Source organism: Mesitornis unicolor, unplaced genomic scaffold (genome assembly GCF_000695765.1).
Source record: "Mesitornis unicolor isolate BGI_N332 unplaced genomic scaffold, ASM69576v1 scaffold8450, whole genome shotgun sequence".
NCBI classification, from domain to species: Eukaryota; Metazoa; Chordata; class Aves; order Mesitornithiformes; family Mesitornithidae; genus Mesitornis; species Mesitornis unicolor.
The window spans coordinates 72,956-99,320 of NW_010156240.1; the positions used below are offsets into that span (position 1 = coordinate 72,956).

Genomic DNA, 26,365 nt, shown 5'->3' on the forward strand with positions numbered 1-26,365 from the left:
TTAGAAGTTCCTCTGACAGTCACTACAGGCTAATCAGTGTGGTAAGTGGGGTAACATAAAGCCATCAGAAGTCAATTGGCAAAAAGTAAGGTCTTCTGTCTGTATGTCTTTCAGATCGAAATGCTAGAGCACAAATACGGCGGCCACCTGGTGTCTCGCAGGGCAGCGTGCACCATCCAGACTGCTTTCCGGCAGTACCAGCTCAGCAAAAACTTTGAAAAGATCCGCAACTCGCTGCTGGAGAGTCGCATGCCACGACGCATCTCTCTGAGGAAAGTCCGGGTCCAGAACTCAGAGAGCTTCTCCGCTGAGAAAGCCCTGGTGGAGGGCTACAACTTTGTGGGCATCCCGTTGGTGAGGTCCCCATCTTTGCCAGCCACCATCAGTGGGGCCCTGACTGAGCTGGAGGACTCCTTCACGGAACAAGTTCAGTCCCTGGCCAAGTCCATTGATGATGCCCTCAGCACCTGGAGCCTGAAGACCATGTGCTCACTGCAAGATGGGGGCTCATACCAAATAAGGGAGACCTTCAGTGCTAGCTCAATGCAGCCAAACCAAGACTTAGAAGCTGAGCTGCAAGACAAGGAGAAGGAGGAAGGGCTCATGCCAGATACCCTGCCCAAGAGCAGCAGCACTCTCATGATGGCTTTTCGAGATGTCACAGTCCAGATCGACAACAAGAACATCTCTGTCTCATCGTCTACCTCGGTGTCCATGGCAAACTGCCTCAGCAACAATGCCCAGGCTGGGCTCTCTCAAACTACCAAGGCTGAAGAAAGCCCAGGAGAAGGGGAGGGAGAAGCCAGTGAGCCACCAGCTGCCCTGGAGAGCTTACCTGAGTGCGGAGATCTCCAGAACAGCCACACTTTCACTGAGGAGAATGTCAGTACTAATGGCACGGGAGACAGCAGTGCTGAGCCTGGGCAGATGGCAGTGCAGAAGCTGCAGTTTGATGCTAGCAATGAGACAGGGCAAAGCAAAGGTTCTGAGTCTGAGAATGCAGACAACTCAGAGCAGCTGAGCAGCAGCAGCACCTCCACTTCAGCCAAGTCAGCCTCTGAGGTGTCCTCAAAAGAAGCACTGCAGGCCATGATCCTCAGCCTCCCAAGGTACCACTGCGAGAACCCAGCTAGCTGCAAGTCCCCCACACTTTCCACAGACACCATGAGAAAGCGCCTCTACCGCATTGGGCTGAACCTCTTTAATATGTAAGTGCCTCTTCCTCTTTCGTGTTTCCCAGCCCATTTCAGGTCTCACAGGAACAGGTCATGGCAGGCTCTTAGTCTAGATGAATCTCCATGGAAGTTCTTTTGTATTCAAGGGTATGACCATCTGGGTATGCAATGCAGGCTGCAGGTTGGCTGCTCAGAAGCTTTTTCCCTGAAGTCCCACAAGTGCTGTCCTGATCTTCTGCCCAACAGAGGAACAAGCCCAGTGCCCTATGAGTAGTGCCCATGCTCTCCTGAATTCCTAACCTTCAGTCCCAGTTGCTGTCCATTTGGCAGCCACCAGCTGCACCTGGGATCTAGGCTTCTGCTCCACTCTGTTGCAAAGGAACAAGTGTAGCTGGGACTGTAAACCCAGCCCTGGTTACTTAACATGGGACATTTCCACTTGAAGGCAGAGAGACGGAGGTAGAGCTGAGCTTAGCTAGCCCAATATGAGTGCGCTGGCTGTCATTTTCCTTCTGGTATTTGAGCAGATTTTCACCTGACAGACCAGGTTTAGTCATCCCAGTCTCTCACACATCTGAGTCTGATATTCTATGGAGGATATCAAGGTTGTAGGTTGGAAAGCAAAAAGCAGAGCAGCCCAGAGATTACCATCAGAAGAGGTTAATTTCAAGGGTCACACATAGTCTATTTTGGATTGGCAGAAAGCAGCTGAGCTCCTATAAGGAGCTTTAGATTTGCTCGTTGCCTTTCAATGAGACTTTTCTCATCAAAGCAAACCATGAGAAATACTTGGTTTTTCTCCATCATCACACTCTCATCTTATGCTGTCTTGGTTTCCATTTCAGTCCTCTGATGAACATGCTGGGGATGTAATGAACCCATACTAGAGGAATGTTTTGCCACACATCAGCATGAGCCTTTTGGTCAGAGTGAGAACTAAAGATTATACAGTCCTAGGCAGAAGCTTTGCACAGACAAGGGGGTTTTATGCATGTGAACCATGGAGGCAGAAACCTGGAAGAGAGGTTTTTAGGGCTGAGCTCAGAGTACATCCAGAACTGAAGTGGTGTTAGAGCACATGGATTTGGGACTCTTATAGAACTGAGGAGGACACTTTACTAGGTCTGTGAACAGGTGGGTCCATGTGTATATATCAAAGTCAGGCTATGGGCACACACAGAGTTGCCTGATGAACACAAGCAGGCTGGAAGGAGAGAAGGTAGGCACCAGACACAGCTGTGGGTTGACTGTGATAGAGATAGTTCCAGGTCCACACAGATGTTCTGGTGTTTGTGTTGGGATGGGTGTACTTCTGGGGACATGGGGCTCACATCTCTGCTACTGTTTCAGTATTCTCAGCCATGCTTGGCAGGAGTCACTCCACCCAATGTGTTTTCCTTTGGTCCCTGCACAGTTGACATGAGCACTGATGTGAAGATAAAGCAGGAGTGAAAATTATTTTCCCCAGCCTCTCCTCCTCCCCCAGTCTGCCTGGCACACATTCATGTGACAGATAGGCAGCACCAGGTCTGTTCTGGGGAAGCAGCTCTGCTGTACTCCTTCATTTGGTGACCTGGGTTCACTGCATCTTGTAGGTCCCTGTCAGATAGAAAACTTACTGTGGAGCTCCGAAACACAACTTCCTCACCAGGCCTCCCCTGCTCCCTTGAAATTATCTGCTGAAATAATGTGCAGTAAAATATAAGGCTCAGTTTTCTTGACAAAATGTTGGCGGACAGGGAGGGAGGGAACCGACCTGTTAGTGTTGGGGAGTGAAGCCTTTTTTTTATTTCTCTGGGTGGGATCTAAGGGACACATGGCTCATCTTGTGACACAGTAGTGCACCTCCACCCGAGGGGCTGGCAACACCATTCAGCTTTCTGCAGTTATTTGGTTGTTGGTTTCCTTGTCAATTTTTACCAAGGAGCCAGTTTACCATTGTAGGGTTTGCGATGCAGGCACCAACCCATAGGGCATGGAGCTGATGCTGTGCATGCTTGTGTGCTCATCCTTTTTGCTGGGTCTTGATGCCCTGGACCAAGAGCTGAAAGCCCCCAGTTGCTAACAGCATCTGCCATAGCGTCTCCGGCCTCGCGTTGTGTTTTTGGAAATCAGTGCTCTGGCTCGGAGCAGGCCCCTGGGAACACATCGATGCTGCGCTGCTGTGGCACTTTCCCCATCCCCACTCCACAGTGAGGGGGTGGAATCCCTGGAACGGAGAGCGCTTCATTATGCAGCGCTGCTGTAATAACTCGGTGTGTGTGGGCAGCTGCCTGCGTGGGCAGAGGGAAAGCCAGCAGGACATGAGGAATCCCGCAGCATTTGCTGGCCGTGCTTCACACCTCTGCAACACTCAAGAAAACAGCAAGGGACCAGGCTCAGGAGAGATGGCAGCGAAGTTGACTGCTGCGCATCTGGGTAAAAGCTCCATGCTGCAGTATATGGGATACATTTGCAGGTGTTCAGTGGAAAAGATGCTGTACTGCTATCAGGATTTTGTGGAGAACACACTGAATCCTGGGAAAAAAACTGATGAAAGGCTGCTGTTAGTGGAAGAATAGTGTGTGCAAGTGTATCTGAGTCATAGTCTAGGCAGTGCAGGCAGGCTGTCACAGCTGGACTGTTTTATCCTGGATCCTCTTGCATAGTGTGTGCCTTCTCTGCTGAAATCTGTACATCCATGCCAATGTGTGAGCTGCATTCTTCTGGCCATATTCAGCTTCCATCTCCTCTGAAGTGAATCCAAAGTCAGTCCAGTGGCTTGAGAGTCACACCAGCATAGCTGAGATGATCTCTGTGCTATGAATGCTGTACTGTCCTTTGCCAAATACCAAAGTGTGCAGGTAGAGGTGCATTTTATGAATTTCTGTTGCTTAGCTTGACTTTAGTCCTGACCATATGACCTTTTCACTTAGCAGAGAACTTTGTCTATGCTCTTCAAAGGTGAATGAGGAGGTCTGTGTGATAATACAGAAGGTGCACTGTTGCTTTTCCCTGAAGAAGGCCTGGGTTTTTTAATATCAGATCTTGCAGCACTACTGCTCATAAATTTAATGGGCTGTCACATTCTCCCAGCCACTCTCCCCAGGGATGCCAGACTGCCCAGAATATTTTCTTTGTGACATTACAGGGTAAGCAGAATTATTGAAAGCCCGTCTACTTTTTGTAGACCCCTGAGGCCCCTGTAAGCAGCAGGCCATTCTCCTGAATGCTGATCCCCTTATAGCTAGACATCTGTTGCTCACCCACATCCTTCGCCACCTGACAGTGTCACAGTCTGTGCCTGTGCGTGTCATGCATTCATGTGCTCTGAGAGCTCATCCTATCCTTTCCTCACCCCAGGAAACTGCCTGAGCAAACTCACTCCTTGAGCCTCAAGAAAGATGCCTGAATTTGGGTTGGTGATGGAAGTCTTGCATCTGTTCATGATGCACCCTCATGTACCCTCTTACCTCTCCTAACTCACCAGCTCAGAGAACCAAAGGAATGTTGAAATCTTCCTGGCATTGCACTAATTCCCCTCAGCAAGAGTACATCGTGACAGGCACCCCTCAGTGGGGTGGACTGAAAACCTCCTGCACAGTACACATATACACACTCATTCTTGCCTGTACTGTGGAACAGGCATCACATAGGCTCACAGCCATTCCCAAGATACATAGAATCATGGGTGCTTATAGGAGACATGAGGAAAAAGCCACAATGTGCAGACACATGGGTTCTGATGAATATGTACGGTGCAAGAGAAGTCTGCATGTACAGGACACAGACACATACATATGTGTGCTTGTTGAGACACAAACTACCCCCGAAGAGCTGTGTTTGCAGGCACAGAGACTGGCATACGATCAAGCAGAAAATCACTCCCACAGCCAGGCAGCCAGGCCCACTCAGCACAGGGCCTGTTCTCAGAGAGGCACTCACTGCCACAGAGGGAGAAAAACCCTGTCTGGAAGCTAAGCATAGCTCTCTCCCAGCTTTCACAAGGCATTCTCCAGGTGCGTGCTCTCATCCACCTACGCAGAGATTTCTTCCTGAGGGGGTAAATCAACAGCGAAAGGAAGAACAACACAGCTAAGGGTGGGGGAAGTGGAGGAAGAGAGAAGCAAATTTGAGCATGGGATTTCTGTTCAAGCAGCCTGCACCAGGCTCAGGTGAGGAAGGTAGAAAGTGTCACTTAACACTGAGTACTAACAATGTATGAAAAAGAGATTCATTTTTTTTACAGAAAACATGCCCACCTTTGGTTATCCTCCATTGCGTCTTGAGCCTCATTTGCCCACAGACCATGGCAGAAATGTCTCCTAAGTCTCTTCACAGCCACATTTTTCCCTTTGTCTTTGTCTGCCCTACAGAAGGTACAACCCCAGCTGCCCCAAAGCAAAGGGTCACATGCCCAGCTCTCACTGGTGGTCCTTGGGGACAGTTCCCTATGTGTTGCCTTTGGAGCAGGTGAACGTACTGGTATTTCTTGTGCTGTCTGTGTGGGGCACACAGTTTAATCATGTCCTCACAAGGACCCTAAACAAACAAAGCTGGGACAGGGAGAATGCAAGAGCCTTTGACTGTGGAGCAGACATATGGCAGAAGTCACTGATGAGGTTGATATAATGCAGCAGGATCCTTTGTGGCAGTGGGATGATACAGTGATCACCAGGGTGCTGCAAGTGACACAGCAGGTCCCATGGCATCCTTTTGTCCTCAGCAGCAACTGGGGGGAGGACTCTCCCACGCCACTTTTCCCTGCTCCCACCAGTCCCATCCTTGCCAGATACGTGAACTTATAGAAGCCCATGCGCGTTGGGCTGCGTTGCTGCAAGTGCTGAAGTAAGCCAGAGGCAATAATGCCTCAAAGAGATCATGCAAACTCACCATGTCTCTGTCCTTCCCTTTCAGAAACCCAGACAAAGGGATCCAGTTCCTGATCTCCCGAGGCTTCATCCCGGACACCCCCATTGGGGTGGCACATTTCCTGCTCCAGCGCAAGGGCCTCAGCCGCCAGATGATCGGGGAGTTCCTAGGCAACAGCAAGAAGCAGTTCAACAGGGATGTCCTGGAGTAAGTGTGGAAACCTCTTCCCCTCCTCCCTGCATTATAAAGGAGTTGCAACCCCACTTTGCCCCTGGCTGCACCACAAGCACCCTGTCCTCCATGCCCCTCCATCCTCGCTCTGCAGGAACTTGACCGTTCCCACTCCCTATCTGGCGCCTCTCAATGCATTTCCCAGTAGTGTGTTTCCCCCTTAATATCAGCAGCCCTTTCATTTCAGTCCCTCCTCAAAGGGCCTGTGATTATCTAGGAGGACCTCAGCACTGTTAGGTGGTAGAACTAGCGATGTTGGGAGATTTTGTGGCTGGAAAGCTCTGACTGGGGTCTCACCTCATACAGATAAAGCACCTCTGAAGCTTTCTGGGAAGTACTAAGAGAAGCAGAGGAGGAAAAATATCTGCACCCTGCTGTGAGACCAGCAGAAAGCAGGAAATAGTGGCTCTGCATCTGGTTCTCTTTCTGTCCACTTTTGAGATGAGTAGTCTTTTCAGTTTGTCCAACTGCACTATGGGGGTGATAAGGGGGGATTTGGTCCTTTCTGTGGTAATGAAAAGGCCTGCGTGAGGAACCATGCTACTAAGGGTTTATCATTACCACTACAGTCACAGAAGGACTGAGGAACATCTCCACTCCAAAAACTCCAGTGGGCTGAGCTGTCCCTTTTCTGAACAAGATCTCAGGTTTCCCCCTTGCTTCTGTTTGGTGGCTGCCATTGCTGGATTCTTCCCTTCAGTTCTCTCACTGTGACCCTCTCCTGGTAACATAAGCCATGCATCTCTCAGTCTACATCTCTCTTCTCTTTCAAGTCTTGCAATTTAGACGGCAAGATCCTGTGAATGCCTAAGACCTGTACTACCTCAGCACCTGCCTGTTGTTCTGCTTCCCACATTGTAACCATTGCCAACTTGTCAGCCCCCAGCATCACAGGAGCAGTGTCTGAAGTGTTGGAAAGAATAGCATCTTACCTGTTGTTCTGAACATTGTCCAAGATGACAGGCTTTCTGCAAAGATAGGCTGGGAAACTGAGATGAGCCTTTATTTCCTGCTTGGTCCTGATCTACTTCAGATGAGGGGAAAGGAGAAAGCCTAGCTCTCTGTATGATAAAAAGGGGACATCAGGAACAGGGGACACCACCTCTCCCATCCTGAGAACTGCTACAGTGAAAGCAGGGTGAGTTTGAACCAGAGTGAATGTGAGGGCTGCCATGCAGGTTGATGTGACCTGTGTAGTCAGGGCAACAAGCTCGTTCAAAGACTCCTTTCAAGGGATGACCAGCACTCAGCTGGCTTTTTCTTTTATTAGGCAGAAGCTTAGTGAGAGCTGCCTTTCCATTATGCAGGAAGTCCTTTGCATTGGATCCTTTATTATTCTCCTATTCTCTGAAATGTTTTCTTCTCCCTTGAATTTTGCAATGGTTTCTCTTGAACCAAAGCAAATGGAAAGCCTAAATCCAATATACACACCACTTCTACTCCAGGGAGAGACTGGAGGATGCCAGTTCAAGAGCCGAATCTGGGCCCAAATGTCAAAATTTATTACTGTTGCAATTGCTGCTGCTTATTGCTGCAGGTACCTGACCTTTGGTCCAGCTCTTTTTTTTTAATATACTGTATAGGTATTGATTTGGCCAGCGATAAGACACATGTTACCTCCAGTCTCTTCATACTGAGAGCTACAATTAAAGGTAATTGCTTCTTTTTCTCTAGCAAGCAATGTGTGGGCTGCTTCACCTGACGCATACTCTGCTGAAGTCCGAACCTAGCCTCTGCTCAGAGAAATACTGCAATAGCAATAGACTGGCACTGCCTCCTAGTCTTAAATTTGGCATCATCCCTGCAAATGACCATGTTCTTCTGCCTCACATGTGACTACAAACTGTGTCAGCAGCTCCTGGGAACAGTCCCTATTACAAAGCTTGGTGTCTGCCTTTCAGCCTCAGTGCCCAGCAGCTGCTATGTTGTGCATGCCTGTCTTGTCTCTGCATGTTGCAGGAGGGCCATTAAAGCAGGTGGCCCTACTCCATCATGCTCATTACTCTTAGTTTCCACTGCGCCTCTCAATGTATCACTCCAGATGTTTGATGAAAGAGTGACCCTGCCATCCTATTTACAGCTGTAGAAAGCAAGGCTCAAAGATGGGAACTGAGCTGTTGAGGTTGTGCGTACATGGACATATCTTGGACATGGACCGTGTGTTCATGGAGGTGTGCCAAGCACCTGAGTCTGAATTCGGGCTTCAAACCTGTGTCTGGTCTCTCCAGGCAACAGATGATGTTCTTGTGCTAGCAATCCATGCTGCCATCCCCTCTTCACAATAAATTGCTGATTCATTTTCCTTAAAGGCAAAAAGAAAAGTAGACATAAAATATACACAAAAGGTTCTAAACAGGAAGAAAAAGCACACACATTCAGCTGGTTGTACCTGTGCTGTTTGCAGGTACTTTCACTCTTTTCCTGTATCACTTCTGAGCCTGGGATAGCAATGATTGGTGGTTTTTGCAAGCAAATTTCCATCAACTGCTCGTGAGAGATGGCTGGGCGATGACTGCACACCCAGCAGTGTGACATGCATGGAAACAAGGCATTTCCAGGAGAAATTCTGGCCCAGGATTATAATCCTGGATATTTTTCCTATCCATGCTGCAGAAAGAAGATGGCTGGCAGCGTAGTATAGTGTGCTGGCATCCCCAGTGCACTATAGCTCAAGAGCTGGTCACAACTTCTGAGCTGTTTGTGTGGGAGCAAGAGGCAGCTCAAGGACCGTTTGGCCTTCTTGAACTGTCCAACCTAGACTGGTTCTCCTTCCCCATCCAACTCCAATCAAATTAGCTGAGGAACACTGGCACGGGTTGGAAGAATGGACTCTGCAAGGTCTATCTTGCAGTTCCCACATCTACCCACAAGCCAGTGTTAGAGTATGTGGTGTTCCCTGAAGAATATGTGACAGACACGATAGCGCTTCTGCAGAATTTGCCCAATGCCACAGTCATTTTTGTGGCCCAAGTGGGCAGAAGAAGAACAGGCACTGCGGGTCCAAAGCCATTTGGCAAACCCAAATGCCCAGGCAGAGTGGCCATGGGCAGGCAGTAGTTGTTGGACTGGCACTGACCACCTGCAATGAGCAAAGCCTGTATGCAGGGGGAGACGTCTCTGCTTTTTCACATCCCAGACCTGGCCCTGGAGACTTCCTGGGCTGTCCTCTGCCTCCCAAAAGCAATTTCAATTATTGATGCCACTTGCTGTGTTCGTTTAGCTTTCGCTCAATATGAAAACTTGTGTTAGAATTGTGTATTGTAAGCATTGTTTCTATTGCAGCCAGGTTGAATTAACCAAACTGCATGAATAAATAATAGGACAGCTTTTAAAACATCTGCAAAAGTGTCAGCCTCCCTTGTGCATTTGGAGGCGGGGCAGAGCTGCCCAGGTTACAAACTCCCGACTCAGCGGTAAGTCCAGCCATAAGTCTGTACTCTGCAAAGTTCACTTGGCTTCCATAGATACTGAAGCTGTGCTGGCTGACAAACAAGCCAACTACTGCCTGTTCCTGGAGTCAGGCAGCAGAGCTCAGGAGTGCACAGTGGCATTTGGCAACGTGAAGATGATCCCTCTTTACTGCCCACCAAGTAAATGTAAAACTCCAGAGAAGTGCCATGCTGGTTGCAAAGCCTCTTATGTGCATGGGCAGTGGGGTGGGTGGGGGTAATGATAGTATGAAGCTTGAGCACTCTGCTATTTTCCCTTCCCACAGCTGCATGCCCAGCACCTAAAAGCCCTGAAATTATATTCTACTTTCCATCCTCCTACTCTGTCTTTCAACCTTTAACTGATTATTTTGGAACCCAGAAGAGGTGTCTGAGTAACTCACAAGTAATTTTACACGCTAGCTAGAGGAACAAAGGAGAAAGCAGGAGATTTTCAACAGTATCTGACTGTAATTGACACGCATCCTTTGATAGCACTAAACTGCTCAAGCCTGCCTGTTTAGGGAGATGCAGTATGTCATTTTCTCTTGCAGGAATGTCTTCAATCTTTAAAAGTAGGATTTATCTCACCTGTTGTTAGCCATCACCAAGTTTAGTGTCTTCTATCAATTTATGAATACCTTTAGTCAGTGGAGAGACCCAGATCCCTCAAGAGTGTTGTTTTTCTCAATGTGCTAGTTTAGGCTGGACATGTAGCTTTTAGGCATTTTATGTTATAGGGGATAAATCCCATGTGTAACCAGTTTTGAGCATCCCACAGTAACAATCACTCACTGTGATCCAGCATCCCATGGTAAGATCCAGCATCTGCTCCTGGGAATCTGCTTCTACAACCTGGCCTACAGCCATCTGAGAGGAGTCACTGGGGACCTACCCCAGGGTTTCAATGTCTGCTGGTCCAGGGAATACAGCTGTAGATAGGTAGCCTGGGCCATTAAAGTATTGATCTGGTACCAAGCAGTTTTTATAAAATCTACTTAGTGAGTAGTACAGAAAAATAATTTTGTTACTTCTAAAAAGTCAGGCCCAAGGACTGACACGTATTTTTAATATGAGACCCATCATCATTCTTGCATCCTTTCTTCGTTCCTTTCTTTTGTATTGCATGCTCAGATGTGTTATTTGTTTTTGTGCACTCTTCATTCTATGTTTATTTGTTGTTTTTGTTCTCCTTCATTCATACTTCACTTTAGTTCATTCTTCCCCTCCACCTGTTTCTGACTCAGGAATTGCTTCCACTATTAGTTGATTCATCAACAAGATAATGTGAGTGATGCCATGAATGGAGTTGGCTGTGCAGCTGGTACTGGATAGTTGTGAACAAGCTGTGGGACTTGGAAGTGCAGAAGTGGCTGTCCTGGTGCATTTGCTGTCAGAACAGAAAGGGGCAGGGATTCAGGCAGAGGAGACATTGTGCTGAGTCAGGGGCTGGTTGTTATTAGAGTGTAAGTTGCTGTTAGACACACTCTCCCTGTGGGTGAGCAGCTCTCCTGTCTGTCAAGTGTGTATTGGCTTCTCTTTCTCTCATGGCAACTCAGGGAGGGAAAAGCTGCTCTTAGGAGTCTAAGTGCAGAGCTGGGAGTCCAGCAAGGAGGCTGTCTCTCAAAGAAGTGTTAGATTACTCTTGGACTAGCAGAGTGAACTTGCCAGGTTAGCCCAAACTAGCCTCCCTTCCCCTTCTCACTGAGGACATTACAGGGGATCAACAGGGCACTTGCATTACAGGAGGGTTTGAGCAGCACGGTGCTGCAGACTGTGCTGTGGAGCAATAGATAATGATGTGATGCAGACAGGACAGAGGGAAGAACACATTAGATACCTCTGATTTGCTGCTGCAAGCAGAGCTGTGGCACAGGTCCAACGTGCGAACAAGAGCAGCTTTCACATGCCAGGCTTGCAAAAGCTGAAGGTGCAGCTTGAACCTGCCTAGGTACCCAGGGAAATAGTGCTTTCCCTTGTCCCTTGGGGGACGAGGATTCCCAGTGTCCCTTGGAGGGGAAGATGAAGGCTGGGCAGATCCCTCTCCTGCATGGCCAACACACCTAGAGTGAGAACAGCACTCTGCCCTGGGAGGGCAGCTCTGGTCCAAGGTATAGTACTCTGGGCAATTTCTCACTTAGGAAGTAGTGGATGCCCAAGTGAGTAGCCGTGTGAGCTACTAACATCCCTGGGAGGACAAGTAGGTGTGACTCAGCTCCAGAAAATAACAGGCAATACATGTAGTGCAGCATCCCCCATAAAGGGAGGACTGGTGTGCAACATGGTCTCCGTTATAGACCCTCACACAAGGAGGACAGGATTAGGATGCATGCCTGTGCCCACTGGTGCAAGGAATCAGTGGGTCCTGCTCACTCTTCTTTCTGTGAGCCTCAGTTAACATGTGCAGGGCAGCCTCCTTGCAAGGAGTAGAGCTCTTCCTCTGCAGTACACCCTAAGCCTGGGTCATCTTCAGAAAGCTTGTAGGGCTAGGGAAGCTGAGAAGAGCGATGCTTTTTATTAATATCTTCGTGCCTCGTGTTTCTAAACTTTCCACCTGGCTGCCTTCCCCCTTGCTCCCTCCCTGAGCGTGGGCTGCAGGTTCATTACAGACGCTTTTAGTTGCAGCCCAGCTCCTGCTGCATTGTCACCTGAGCGGAAAAGCTGGAAAATAGGTCATTACACTTGGGTGAGCAGATGCCAGCCCCACACGATACAGCTGCTTCCTGCCTCCACTGAGCCCTTTTGCCACAAGGTTTTTTTGCCATGCTTAGTCCTGTGCTAAATCCTTGCAGTTCTGCTGCCACTATGTCCACCCTCTTTTGGGGGGATCTATGCCCTGCAGCCTAGGAGACAGCATGGCCACCACAGAGGTAACTACTGAGCAAAATGATCCAACTAGGAGCCCACCCTTTGGTCCTGGCAGCTGGCATGCAATTCTCTGCAATTGTGAGGTGCCTGTCTGCTGAGTGCCTCAGGACAGACCAAGCTCCCCATGTGTACAAGTGGCACAAGAGCCCTCAAACTCCACCACGCCGTTTATGAGGCAGAGCATCAGCACTTTTCTTGTTCACTTCAGCAACGTGATCCAAACATCCTAAGTCCTATCCCTGCGGGTACTGGGCTAAATGCATCTCTGGATGCACTGTGAGCTCAATTCACGTGGCTTGTTGCAAGTCTGTGTGGAGGAAGGAGTTGAAACAGGAGAAGATTTTATAAGGTGATTACTCTGCCCCTGCTTCCTTATCCTTCAGACCTCCTGGTGGTCTTGGAATAGGCATCTCACAGGCATTCTGCTGCTTGCAAAAATGAACTCGGCACTGGTTTTGGCACATGCACACAAGCTGCTGGTTTATTCCTTGGATGCAGAGAGCCATCCACTCTCAGCTCAGCCTTCGTGTCTTGCATTGGCAAATGCAGTTCTAGGGAGAGACACTCCCTTCATGCATGTGATTACACTGCCTTTTACATTGCAGCTCTGGAAGCTGATGAGATCAATGTACTTTTTGCAGTATACTTGCCAAGATATCCTATGTCAGCTTCCAGGGTCTCTACCTTGGAAAGAAAAGGCCTCTTTGCTCTGGTTTCACAAAGAAAAGTTGCATTGCATTTCAGGAGAGCTCTGATATAGACACCACGGTGCATATGGAAAGTCAATGGGAATCTGTACAGGAATCCGAGGTCAAGCAAGGCAGCAAAACTTGTAGCCACCTAGAAGATGAGCATGAGCATGGCAGCCTCATGGCACAAGGCTCTTTGGCTCTCTGAATGGACTTTGCTGTGTCAAATTTGCTCATAAAAAAGTCAGACAACTATGATCCACCATTCTTTCTGTCTACCTAGCAGCAGAAAGTGGCAGCATTGCTGATGGCTCCTCTAGGAGCTGTCCCTCAGGCCTTTAGCACAGTTTTGTCAGGTAAATCAAATGCAAGCTAAGGCAGACTTTCCTTGATTCAAACTTTCTTCCTAACCTGTGCTTTCTGCCTGGTCAACTTTTCTCAGGAAGTGGGACAGAGGAAACCCTTCTTTGGGTTGAGAGACAAATGGAAGGTACTCCCAGGAGTTCAACTTTGAATTTATAAAGTAAACCTGCATCTGTCAGTCAGTGAAAGAAACTCTGAAAGGAGAAGCTGAGCATAACTCATGTAGCAATGCCTGTTTGAGTTTGAAAAGAGCTATAAACAGATACCTTGTCCTGCTTTTCCTAATAAAGGCTTGATGCTTTCTGTATCAAGGGCATTGACTTTATTACTTGAATTGGATTGGGGTTACTAAGGTGACCTCAGCAGGTCTCACTGGTGTGTACAAGGACTTTGTTTTCACACATCTGGAAGCATACAATAACAGTATAATCATTGGGGTCACTGCTGAGAAACATCACACATTGGGAAGGTTTAAAAAATAACAAAGGTCCAACTGCAGAGGTGGTTGCAGCTGTGAACACAGTAATGACTAACCAGAGAAAAACTTTTCTTACCATCAGAGATAAATTCCAAGAAGCAGAATGCCTTGATGAAAACCCAAGGGACATGTGCGTATAAGTACAAGAAAAATAAAAATAACAAAGGAAAGAGGCATTGGAGGAAGATTTTGCTTTTGCCGGAAACCATTTGTGAGTGTTTCTGCAGTCCACCTCTTGGGCAGAAAAAAAAGGTTTCATGTAAGATTTCCTGTGAGAGCAGGACCATTGATTCCCTACCCTTGCTCCTCACCAGTTGTTCCTACATTTCGATTATATGGAATCTGTGCAGGGAATGAGCCCACATTTCCTAGTTGATGTTGTAAAGACTCCAACCTTAGAAGACACTGAACACTATGTTCAGCCAGAGCTCTTGGTCAGTTGTTCTGTGGGTGTCACTGCAGCGAAGCAATGATATCTCAACTCTTGAATCAATGGGGGAATTGAGGAATGCAGAGATATCTCTCAGTATTTGAACCCTGTCCTTCACCCATTTGAGACATCACGGAACAGATTTTTATTTTAGCAAGGCTGCACATGGCGTTCAACAGCCTACCTTACAAAACACTTCCCAACAGCCTACAGCAAACTGCAGTGCTATAGAAAAGACCAACAGATGCATCTCCAGTTTATCACAGAAAGGAAGAAGAGGAAACTGATGACAGCACATCCGAAAAGTTTAGTAAAATTAGTTCAGTAAAATTTCCAGATAATCCTAGGAAATTGAAGGATCCAGGAGAGAACTAATCACCTCCTCCTCTGTTTTCCTTGTACCACTCCTCATACAATCCCAGGCAACCTATCTTAGGGAAAATTTATTCCTAGCCTTAGATTTGGGGTCAGTTTATCCTTTACAACATGAGAAAGCAAACTGAACACAATACAGAGGATGAAATAAAGTGGAGGAGGGAGGAGGGAGAGAGAGAATTAGCAGAAAATATGAGGTCCTCAGTTTTTTAATACACTTATAATGTCAAGGTGGTGCCATATGACTGAAGATTATCAAATTAGTAACTTTGTATTTAAGGAAAGCTGAAAGAAAATGGGATTTTGGCATCTGTGAATTTCTTTGTCTGTCAGATAGAATGTCAGCTTTGAGAATTTATTTATGGAAAAGAATAATGGCAGACAGGAAGGTAAATGGTACATACCAAAACCAGTGGAGTGTAGATTAATTCAATGTCTTTCTTTGTTAAAATAACTAGTTTTCTAGACAAGGGACATGCAGAAGGTAATTCTAGACTTCAGGAAAGCGTTTGACATGAGAAATTGTTAGTTGAGAGTGGAAGAGAGAGAAATTAGCAGAGGAATCATAAACGGGGGAGAGAATTGGCTGATGCAGACATTAGTGCCCACATACTCTGCTGAAATGGGAAGCTGGGCCTAAGGGAGGATATGAGCAGAGTTTTCTGAGTCTAATCTTCCGATTAATGCTTGCAGTAATGACCTGGACAAAAAAGGTAGGAATATGCCAACAAAATGTGCTGAAGGCACATGGGGAAGGTGGTGTCATTACAAGTGGCCAAAATATCATGCAGTAAGAATAAGAACAGCTAGATTATTTGACTAATACAAACAGCAAGAACTATAGTAGTGGGTTTTGGAGACTAACAGTAGGACTTTTATAAGCTGAAAATGTTTTAGTGGGAAACAAGAGAGGTGGCATCCCCTTCTTTGGATTTCTAAATTGGCTATGAATTATTGGTGTGCAATGCAATACTCTGAAAGGAGAAGTGATACCAGATGTATGAGGTGAAGGATTTCCAGCAGATAACTGGGAAGCATGGCACTGAAGTATGCTAGAAATGGAAAAAATGTGTAAAAGATGTGCATAAAATTGATAGAAATATATAAAATGAATAGTGGTTTGGACAGAATGAATTGTTGGGGGCTCCTGGCGTTTGACTATATGGGCAGAGTTTTACCGAGCCTTGACATTACAAGCCAGCTGACATTCCAATGTTATTTCTGTATAAAAGCTGCCATTTCCTATTTTCTCTGAGCTGGTTCTGGTCTTCAAAGACATAATGAACATTGTTGCTGCAGTGGTTGCGTGCGAGTGAAGAGTGGTGAAGAAGGTATGGGTTGCAAATGGGGATGTACACTGGACAGAATGGAAGGAGCAGAGAGGACAAGTGCAGGAACAGGCCAGTGAACAGAGATAAGAGAAGGATGGATAAGCGGGTAGTGAACAAGTGCATGTACTGAGAGGGAGGGAGGTATGTACAATATGTGAAGGATTACCAGATAATGAGAAAGGAAGAAATAGATGGGTCTATATTTATAGTGATAATGGTCTAAATGTCTAAATATATATGTTAGTAGAGATGTCTAGATATCCGTATCTACATAGATACAGATAAATATCAATACATACATAAATACTTTCTCTGTATATGTGTATGTTAGTATATATGCTGTATATGGTATGAGATGATGTATAGATGTCATGGCGCATACACACATACATGCATATATATATACATATATATGGTTAAGCACAAGAATTGTTCACCTGCTGTAGAATGCAGGGATCGCTTGTCTGAAATCACTGCTCATTTTAAGTATGATCTGGGCAGCTCTAGTGATGTCTCAGGGCCTCTCCCATGGCATTTCCCTTGGGGACTGAGCCTTGACACCGCAGTGAAGGAGCCTGCCTGGCATCCCCTGTGGGAGGAGGTGCTGATGAAAGCTGTGTTCCCTTCCCACAGCTGCGTGGTGGACGAGATGGACTTTTCAGGCATGGAGCTGGACGAAGCCCTGCGGAAATTCCAGGCCCACATCCGTGTGCAGGGGGAGGCACAGAAGGTGGAGCGGCTGATTGAGGCTTTCAGGTAAGAGAATGAGCCCAGCAGCCCTGGTGCTGCAACCAGGTGGAAGCGGAGAGCAGAGAGCACACTCAAGGCAGATAATGTGAAGCAGCCATGCAGTGAATGGCCAAGGACCTCTCTTCCAAAGAAAGTGATCATGGAGGGGTTTCTGAAGCACAGAGTTCTCTGTGCCACTGATGTGGCATGTCCCTGTCAGATATTCAGTGACATGAAGGGCAGAAAGGGCCAGAGTGAGGCCAGTCCTGACATATCTGCCAGCAAGGGACTCCCTGTTCATTGGTGACTCAGAGGAAGAACAGCCCTGGGGCTTGCAGGGGTGGTGGGTTGCTCCTTTGGTGCATCCAGAGGAGTGCTTTACTCTTAGCGAGGCAGGCTGGAGTAGACACCTCCTGTAGTACCAGCCTGAGTAGTCCTCTTTAGTCTCACTTGCTCTTTTGGTTCCTGAAGACAAGGCTGAAGTTTCGGTGTCCTACTTCAGCCTTTGGTGGGTAAATTGACCTTCAGAGAGCAGTCAGTTCCTTCTCATTTGTGTGAGAGGTGGAGTGAAAGGAGGAATTTGATCCACTTGTGATGAAGCCATTGCCACCCTGGAGCAGAGGACTCCCATGTTCCATGTTAAGTTTGTGCATCCCTCTTGCTGCAGCCAGAGGTACTGCATGTGTAACCCAGATGTGGTCCAGCAGTTTCACAACCCGGACACCATCTTCATCTTGGCCTTTGCAATCATCCTCCTCAATACGGACATGTACAGCCCCAACATCAAGCCTGACAGGAAGATGATGCTGGAGGACTTCATTCGCAATCTGAGAGGTGAGGGTCCTGCTTTGTTCGTTTTTTTTTTCCCTCTTGTTGCTTAAAATTCTGCCTAGGTGAAGGCAGCAAAAACCTAGTAGAGTTGCCTTTCTCCAGGGCTGCTCCTGCTCCCTGTGAGCCAGACATGGAGGGCCCTTTGAGGTGTCTTCTAGGATGCTGGGGAAGGGGAAGATCTAAACTTTGTCTACTGCAGAAAGCTGTCCAGCCTTCTCAGAAACAAACCATTTACCTTGAGAGATGGTTTCATCTTTTAATAGATCTCACTACTTGGAAGCAGTCCATTGCATTACGTTTTCCTATTGTTCATCTCCATCCTTCTTAGGGTCTGCTGGATTGTGCTAAACAAGCCCTTCCCCTCCTTGCTGTTTTGAATATATGAACACATTTTCCTTCTATTCAGGCTAAATCTTCCCCTTCTTAATTGCTTGCAATTACTTATAGTAACTGTAGGCCTGACAGAGTTCATGCATATATTACCTCTGCAATTTCTGATACATCAGTTCCCCAAATCAATTTTCTTCTGTATTTCAAGGTCAGTTCTTCCCATCTTGGTAATAGGTTGCTAAAAGCATTTTTAAGTTGTGGTCACAACATACTCATGTATAGGGCCACTGCCGCCTCCTTTTTTTCAGAACTGCTAATGCAGCTTAGTATTGTTTGGCCTTTTTGACATCATGTCTAGACAAATTCTTGTCTAATTTCCCAGTCCTGTTCACTCCTAGGTTGTCCTAGGTCACCCATCTTCTAAGTCTCTCAGTGCACATCTGCAAGTCAGATGAAGCTCCTTCAAAGTTTTTCCAGTGTAAACCCCTGTTTAGATTTTGAACTTCTATGGGTTCCTTTGACTTGTTTCCTTGTCCTGACTGCTGTTCAGAAAGTGTCATCTCATCCTCCCACACCTCTCCCAATTTGTCATCCACATCAGACTGGGATAATGTGGCACTGAGGCCCTCTTCCAAGTTATTTCCTGAGATACTGAATGTGACTGATACCTGCCATCATCCCCTTTTGGATAGCTGATAATACTAATGCAGAATGCTTTTTTATGTTAACTTACACTTAGAGTTGCTTGAAAATCTGCCAGTTCACAATTAGTTCAGCCAACATGAGGATCACTCATCTCCAATGTGTAACACACCACAACTCACTAGAGCGAGTGAATGTCTCCCCATTACAGACAAAGGGAGACAGTTCATTCCAGACTTACCTTCAGGCCAGGTCAGGAGCTTCACCAGCCTGTGTTTTTAAAAAGAGAGAATTCAGGCTACATTTGCAAGGACGTGGATGAGGGAGCCAGGAGATGACAATACCTCTCCATTCCTCAGCAGTTCCTCGCCTGCATCACTCAGGGTAGTACATCTCAGGCCAGGGAGCTGGAGGGAAAGCAGAGAAAATCATTATAAAATGACTGAAGGAATTCAGTTCAGAGGAAAAACTGGCAGTTTAATTTGTGGTGTTTGGCTCAGGAAAGGGTGAAAGAAAACTTTTCTCCCAGTCTCTGCAAGGGTCAAACAGCAAAATTTGGAGTTATCTAAGATGTCAAAGAGGAAAGAGATAGGGCCAAGACAGATATCACAGACAGAGTAACAGGGAAGTATTACTCCTAAGAGACATCACAGAAGGAAAATGGTGGAGGCCACCAAGCAAGCAGGAGAGCTGACGCTTGCACTGGCAGGAGGAGCAGCTGAATCCCATCATAGATCTCTTCCACATCTAGTGCTTCTGATGATGGGAAATCAATGCAGAGGTTGCTGCTGAGTGGCCCAAGATATATGAATATGAAATTGTGGCTATAAAACCTTAAGGAACTCATGGAAAGGAGCCACCATGCAGAGCAAAGGAATAATGAAATCTTCTGCATTGGCCTTGGAGATGTCAGTCTCTCCTGCTGGTGCATTAGGTATGTTAGAGCAATAGAGAAGAGCCTAAAACAAAGTATTCCTCCTTCCCTTCAGCCCTCCCAGCACTGCACAGTGCTGAGGCATAGTAGTTGCCTGTCAGGGACCACCAGTTCTGCCCTTTCCTTTTCTCCCTGCCTAGCCTGCCCAACATTTTCTGTGTTTGGCAGGGGTGGACGATGGTGCTGACATCCCACGGGAGCTGGTGGTGGGGATCTACGAGAGGATCCAGCAGAAAGAGCTAAAATCCAATGAGGATCATGTGACTTACGTCACCAAAGTGGAGAAGTCCATAGTTGGCATGAAAACAGTAAGCACCCCTAACTGCACTGGCATCCACTCGCCCCTCTCACCCCCACCTCCCTCACCGGCCCTCTTTTCTGCCTTTTTTGTCTATGCCCCTACTCTTCTGCAATACTATAACTGTCTTAATGAATTCACTAATTTTTCTCCAGACACCTTTTTCCTTTCTATCTCATTCTTTCCTAATTTTGGGGCATCTCCTTGGCCAGAGTTTACAGTATGTGGTACAGTAGTTGTTTGCCCTAGAATCTAATTGCAAGTCCTGCCTGCCAATGCTCCAGTGATAGCTCTGCAGTGTTTCGAATTTTCAGGCCCTGTGAGGGTATCGGAAGTGGAAGGCAAAATGATAGAAGAGAATTTCACCCATCTGTCTCTAATGAATTCCCTAAGGATTACTGGGGTTAAGAGACCCCCAAACGCAGAGACAGCTTCGTTAGCAATAACTAATCTGTAACGCAAAAACATACATACTTTTTTACCTAGAATGAGAAGAATTATTTCTCAAAGCCCAAGAAACCTGCAGATGTCCAGTGGGGTGAAAGAGGATGAGCAGTCACCCAGTGATTGGAGCCCAGAGGTATATGAAGATAGGATGTGTGAGCCACAGAGTTGCCTATAGCCTGTCCCACTCCTCTGATTTATCCAGATCACAAAGGCATAGCTCTCTCTGCTATTGCACCAGTAAGAAAAGTGATGGTGAGGAGACAATTTGAGTGGGCTGAATTGGCTTGTGCAGAATTGCCACTGGGTAGGGTTGTGCAGGCTGAGTGTGGGAGAGGCCCCCAGCGGCAAGTCCCTCAGCCTTTGCATGCTCTTGTGGGTCTTCTGCAGGTTCTGTCCGTGCCCCATCGTCGTCTGGTCTGCTGCAGCCGCTTGTATGAAGTGACTGATGTGAACAAAGTGCAGAAGCAGGCAGCTCACCAGAGGGAAGTTTTTCTCTTCAATGACCTGCTGGTGGTGAGTGTGCTCTCGCAATTAGGCACTGCAGTGATAAAACTTACCCTGATTTCTATAAAGAAAGCTAAAGCCAGTCCACAGCATCCATTTCCCCCCTGTTCTGAGGACAGACCATCTCCTGGTCCATCAACATTGTAAGATGCAGCTCTGGATCCTTCACTGTTAAAAACCTACCAGATCTAAAACTCCTCTAACTCTTGAAAAAACAAACTGTCACATCCCACAGCCATCCAAGCAATGTCATTGCTCTCTCTCATGCCTTTGCCAGCAGGGAGGTTCATTTTATGAAAAGGAGGTTCATTTCTATGTCTGTTTGTACTATAGTAGACAGAGCCCTCCCATGCGCTTTCAAACTTTCCTGCCAGACACTTTAAAACCACTCTGCCTTCTAACACTGCAAAGGCTGTAGGAGAGTAGATATTACTTACTGGAGCCCCAAATGTGTCTAGTACTGTTAAAAGTATTCTGCCCCAGCAACCTTGCAACTGAGTTCAGACAGCTGTAAGGGACGGCAGAGGTATGCTGAGACTGGGAGGAGGCCAAACAGGATGGAAGTTCTGAATTTAATGGCAAAATGAAATTGTGGATGTTGCAAATATAAGACTAAAACCAAACCTTTTTGTAGGAACAGAGGACAAGAGAGCTTTCCCCACATGTTCCTCTGCACCCATTTGTACAGCTGTGAACCTGGAGAGAGGTTCTGCTCCTTGCTATTTTTCTACTCCATGGGATAAATCAGATCTGTAAGAACTAGTACAGAGACAGTGCAGTGTTCACATAAGCTCTTGTTCCCAGCTGTAAGGTATTTCTGACAGGCTTCCCTTCGACTTTTGATCTGGACCTCAGTGAAGAGAATTACCCTTGCAAAGTCAGAAATGTGGGCATCAAAAAGGCAGCACTGCCAGGAGACAGAGAACTGAGTGGGCCCCAGGGCTGTGCATACAGAATTTCAGAAGTGTTACAAGTGCAGCATGCCAGGCAGCTTTCTGGGCAGGAAGCCTGTCAGTCATCAAGTGTTACTCCCATGTACAATTAACATAGCTTGCAAAAAGCCTTTTTGCTTTGAGCAGTTTGCATTGTTCTTGCCTCACTGTTTCCCCCTTGCATCTCTCCCTCCAACAGATTCTCAAGCTTTGTCCCAAGAAGAAAAGTTCCTCAACGTACACATTTTGCAAGTCAGTCGGCCTGCTGGGGATGCAATTCCATCTCTTTGAGAATGAATGTAAGTCCATTGCTCCTTGGTTGCCTGGAGGGCTTTGGCAGGGAAAAGGAGAAGGGAGGGAGCTGTGTCACCCAGTGTGAGTTTGCATCAGAAGAGATATTCCAACAGGGTTAAAAGTGGAGGGGAGAAAACTGAGGCTTGGTGCTGAGGAGATCACTGTGAAGGTACAGTATGATGAGAAGAGGCTCCTGATACCTCTCACTATGTTTGAGCACCTGCAAAAGGGCTGAATTTAAGCTCATTGAAGGATCTGGCTTGCCATGATTGTGGGGAAAGCAGCAGTGGGGAGGAATGAAGGAATCAATCCCCAGGTATATCTCACTGAGCTCTCAGGAGCCAGCTGTAGGTGGAAAACCTCATTGACAAAACTGCTGCCAAAACTGGGGCCAGCTTTAGCTCCTCTCCCCTCATGCCCAAAGTCACAACTCCCACCTCTACCTTTGACATTGATAAAGGCTCAGGTGCTGCTGCTGCCTCCCTGCACTGTGCCATGCTGTGCTGTGCTGAAAGCTTCCCAAGACAGAAGCAGAGCCCTTGGAACAGCACCCACCAAAGCATGGCGAGAGGCCAGCCCTAGTCAGCCTGACCTTGATGGTCTGGGAATACAGCCATGATGTGTCATGATTGAGGCTGGTTGTGCGGTGGAGGAGTTCCAGAAACAGGCAGGCTTCCTGCTGGCACAGGCAGAGGGGCTGCACAGCAGTCCCAGGCAACCAGGCTGATGCCCACTGAGGTTTTTGTGAGCACCTGCAGAACATGCTGCAAGGAAGGAAGACTGTAGAAGCACTGTGGCTACACGAAGTTTTTTACCTCTGCCCTCAACACTCTACCATCTGCAGCATGCAGAGGCTTTCATATCCCCGTGCGTACAAAAGAGTCTTTCATAACTGAGCATCCCCAGGAGGCACCATTAGAGCTGGGATCAGCTTTCAGGGGTATCGTGACTATCCTGGGAGTGCCCAAGGATCTTCTGGCAAAGGCACCCTGTTGTATATCCCCTGCAGAGACAGAAAACCAGATGTCCTAAAGATTTTGTAACTTGAACAGATAAGACAGACACAGGGTGGAAACAGGGACCTGGGGCACGAACAGGGGGAGCTGAGGGCTGACAGCAAATAGCAGATTGGTCCTTTGACTTGTCTGGTAAAGACTGATAAGGGAAAAGGGTGGAGAAGGCAGGCAGATACAGAAGCAGTGCTGGAGAAGAGAAAGCGGGACAGGGGAAGTGAGAAATTAAATGTAGAGAAAGGTGAGAGGGAAGGAGAAAAGGGATTGAAACCACTGGCCATTGAGCAAAAGGCAAAGTCCAGTCACAAGCAAGGCAAGTTCTCTGCACACTCTTGTTCTCCTGCTTCTGTTGACTGAATCTCCAGCCACCACCTCCCTGCACCCAACCTGGTCTTTAAAACACAAGGCCTTTTGTTGTGATATTTTCACTCTCTGCACATGTCCTTTCATTTACATTCCCATGTGTTTTGCCTGTTGGGGAGTACTAAGCAGAGACCTACAAACCCATATCTTTGTCTTTAATGTTCTCTCTCCACAGCACAATGAGCTCCCCACCCATGCTGAGCTAACAACACCCCTGTCATGTTCTCTGCTGATGGTAGTAGAGACAAGGCAGAAGTCCTGCCACTGTGGATGTTAAGGGCTGTTCCGGCTTTTACTCCAGGAGCCAACCTCTCTTGCTCATTTTCCCACAGGAGAAAAATTGTTGTTGGCCTCTTATGCATACTGTTTATTCCTCCACAGATCCAGAAGGGCTTTTCAGTCCTACCTCTGTGCTCAGGTTCCCAGAGCCAATGTTGCACTAAGCGCAATTAAGAGGTAGAGTTTTGTGGTTTAGTCAGCACTGTGGTGCTGGTGACATTTGCCTTGCTGCTGCAACTTGGCCATTCTATTCCCTTGGAGGACTGCAATGCTGCAGATTCCCACAGTGTGCGGTGTGACAAACTCTAGGTGTGCCATTCCTTTGGGCTTGTGTTGGAAACTCTCTGTCTTGTGGAGGTACCAAAGCAGCCAACTACTCCAGCAAGAATGCCTAACACCTCTTTATTTTGTTGACACATCTTTACAGATTACCCCCATGGCATCACACTGGTGACTCCAGTTTCGGGCTCAGAGAAGAAACAGGTACTACACTTCTGTGCTTTGGGTGCTGAGGAAATGCAGAAGTTTGTGGAAGATCTGAAAGAGTCGATAGCAGAAGTGACAGAACTGGAGCAGATACGAATTGAATGTAAGGGCCTCTGATACAATTCACACTCCAATGCCATCACACTGCACATGTCTACGAGGGAGAAAGGGTAAAGGAAATGTGTTCTTCAGGAACAGGGGGAAAGAAGATGAGTAGCATATGTCTGCACAGGATTGTTCTTGTGTTCACCAATAGGTTGAAAAAGCAGCTAGGCTCTGTGACCACCCGCCAGCAGGAGAAATGGAAGAACTTAACCACTTATGATGCTTATGAAACAAGGTGTATGATATGGTGGCCCGGAGTGGTGAAGCTCAGACTGTCAAACCCAGATTCTTCTCCATCCCATACACCTTTGAATATGCAAATATGATCTGTAGGTAGCTGGGAAGCACAGGACAGGTCTGACAGCCTTAGCAGAATTATCCTTCACTCCAGGAATGTCTAGGGGACAAGCAGTCTGTACTGTGTCCCTCTGTGGCCTGTCTTACACAGATTAGACATCCATGTAGCCTTTGATGACATTTCCATGTACAGACTGATGAGCCAAAGTAGGTCACCATCAGTGGTCCTCTCTTGTGCAGCAATAACCTATTCTGTATAAATGCAGGTCATACATAGAAGGTTTTGTGGAGATATACAAGTTCCTTCATCTGTCAAGTCATCTCCAGTTTCTGTTTTTTTCTTGGCTCTTCCTCTCTCCCTCCCTTCTTGACAGTCTCGTCATTTTCTTGCAGTAATTCTTGTTGACTTCCAATATTGCTCTTTCAATATGCTGGTGTTCTTCCCTCCATCCCTCTCCTCATTCACTTCCATGTGTCTGTCTTGCAGGGGAGCTGGAGAAACAGCAAGGGACAAAGACTCTCTCATTAAGGACCAACGGAGCCCAGATGGAACTGCAGTCTAAGCAAGGCTCTCCAACAGGTAAGAGGACATCCAGCTTCTCTTGGTCAAGCAGTGCTGCTTTTGCAAATGTGTTCTCATTGATTCCTGTGAGAATAACTGCAAAAAGAAATTACCAGTTTTGTGTCCTTTAGCCTTGGGCAAATAGTGGAAATGTGAGAACATATGCATTCTTCAAATACCCTAGAAAAGCTATTAAAATCTCATTACCTATTCTGTGGCTGTAACATCTAGAAAAGAGGCGTTATGGATGGACTATAGGCAACTGCTGGAGAACCTGGCCCGCTTTTTCTTCCCTGAACTGATGCAGCACAGTAACTGCACTATCAGCTTCCTCAGACTTTTCACTAACATGTTCCACCAGCCTCTATATCAAAGGCTTTGTGTCCGTTCATGCCTTGGCTTGTATGCCAGCAAAAATCAAGTGCAGAGGTGAGTGGCTACCAACTCACTAGAATGGCACTGAGACCAGGACCTAAGAATAGAACCCCAAAGGGGGCTCCCTCAACCCCAATAAGCAGTTATCAAGTTACAAGAGGGTCTACAATGGTCTTGCAGTCAAAAGTCTGTTTGGCCCTGTACCTCCTCCTTTAGCTTTCATATCCACAGTATGAGGGCCAGCACTTGACTACAGGTACAGACCTCACGACTGGGATCTTTTGTTTTATTTCAAAGGGAAGAAGGATTTGGGAGAGAAGGTCTCAGACAGCACAGTTGAGGTAAGTAGAGTGCAGAGCAGCTGAGGTAAGTAATTCTTTCTCACTTCAGCTCTTCTCACATTCTCTGTTGTTTCTTTTCTCAGGTTTTAATCAATGCCTCCCCAGCCAGACTGACAATTTTACCAATTTCCAGAGATACAATTAAAAGTTACTGCTAGGACGGGTAATACAACTTTCAAATCCAAACTAAACTTCAAAGCATTTTCAATCCGTTTTTATAACTGTAACATCCCTCATGGACCAAGCTCCCAAACGCTGTAGACTAACCCACTCCACTGCTTATGGGGAAACCAGAAACCCCAGTAAAGACTTCCCTGACATGCTAACTCCATGCAGCATCACATGCAAATTCCCCGCAGCCTAGCTTTCCTGCACAATCTCTGC

The 26,365-nt window shown here is 47.0% G+C and overlaps 1 protein-coding gene across 1 annotated transcript; it reads left to right on the forward strand.

The window, feature by feature from the left end:
• The first annotated feature begins 120 nt into the window (after nucleotides 1-120).
• Nucleotides 121-26,139, forward strand: IQSEC3 (IQ motif and Sec7 domain 3). The gene is made up of 11 exons (XM_010184653.1): nucleotides 121-1,208; nucleotides 6,072-6,233; nucleotides 16,853-16,975; nucleotides 17,616-17,782; nucleotides 19,854-19,993; nucleotides 20,818-20,943; nucleotides 22,066-22,165; nucleotides 24,243-24,404; nucleotides 25,191-25,283; nucleotides 25,938-25,981; nucleotides 26,065-26,139. The coding sequence occupies exons 1-11, from the start codon at nucleotides 121-123 to the stop codon at nucleotides 26,137-26,139; spliced, it is 2,280 nt and encodes a 759-aa protein (XP_010182955.1).
• Nucleotides 26,140-26,365: the final 226 nt, after the last annotated feature.

Excerpts from the sequence above, each read along its gene's own strand:
- IQSEC3 (XM_010184653.1), top strand. The coding sequence starts at position 121 with ATGCTAGAGCACAAATACGGCGGCCACCTGGTGTCTCGCAGGGCAGCG. Across the intron at positions 20,944-22,065 it reads TCTTCAATGACCTGCTGGTG|ATTCTCAAGCTTTGTCCCAA; the intron begins GTGAGTGTGCTC and ends TCCCTCCAACAG. Across the intron at positions 22,166-24,242 it reads CCATCTCTTTGAGAATGAAT|ATTACCCCCATGGCATCACA; the intron begins GTAAGTCCATTG and ends ACATCTTTACAG.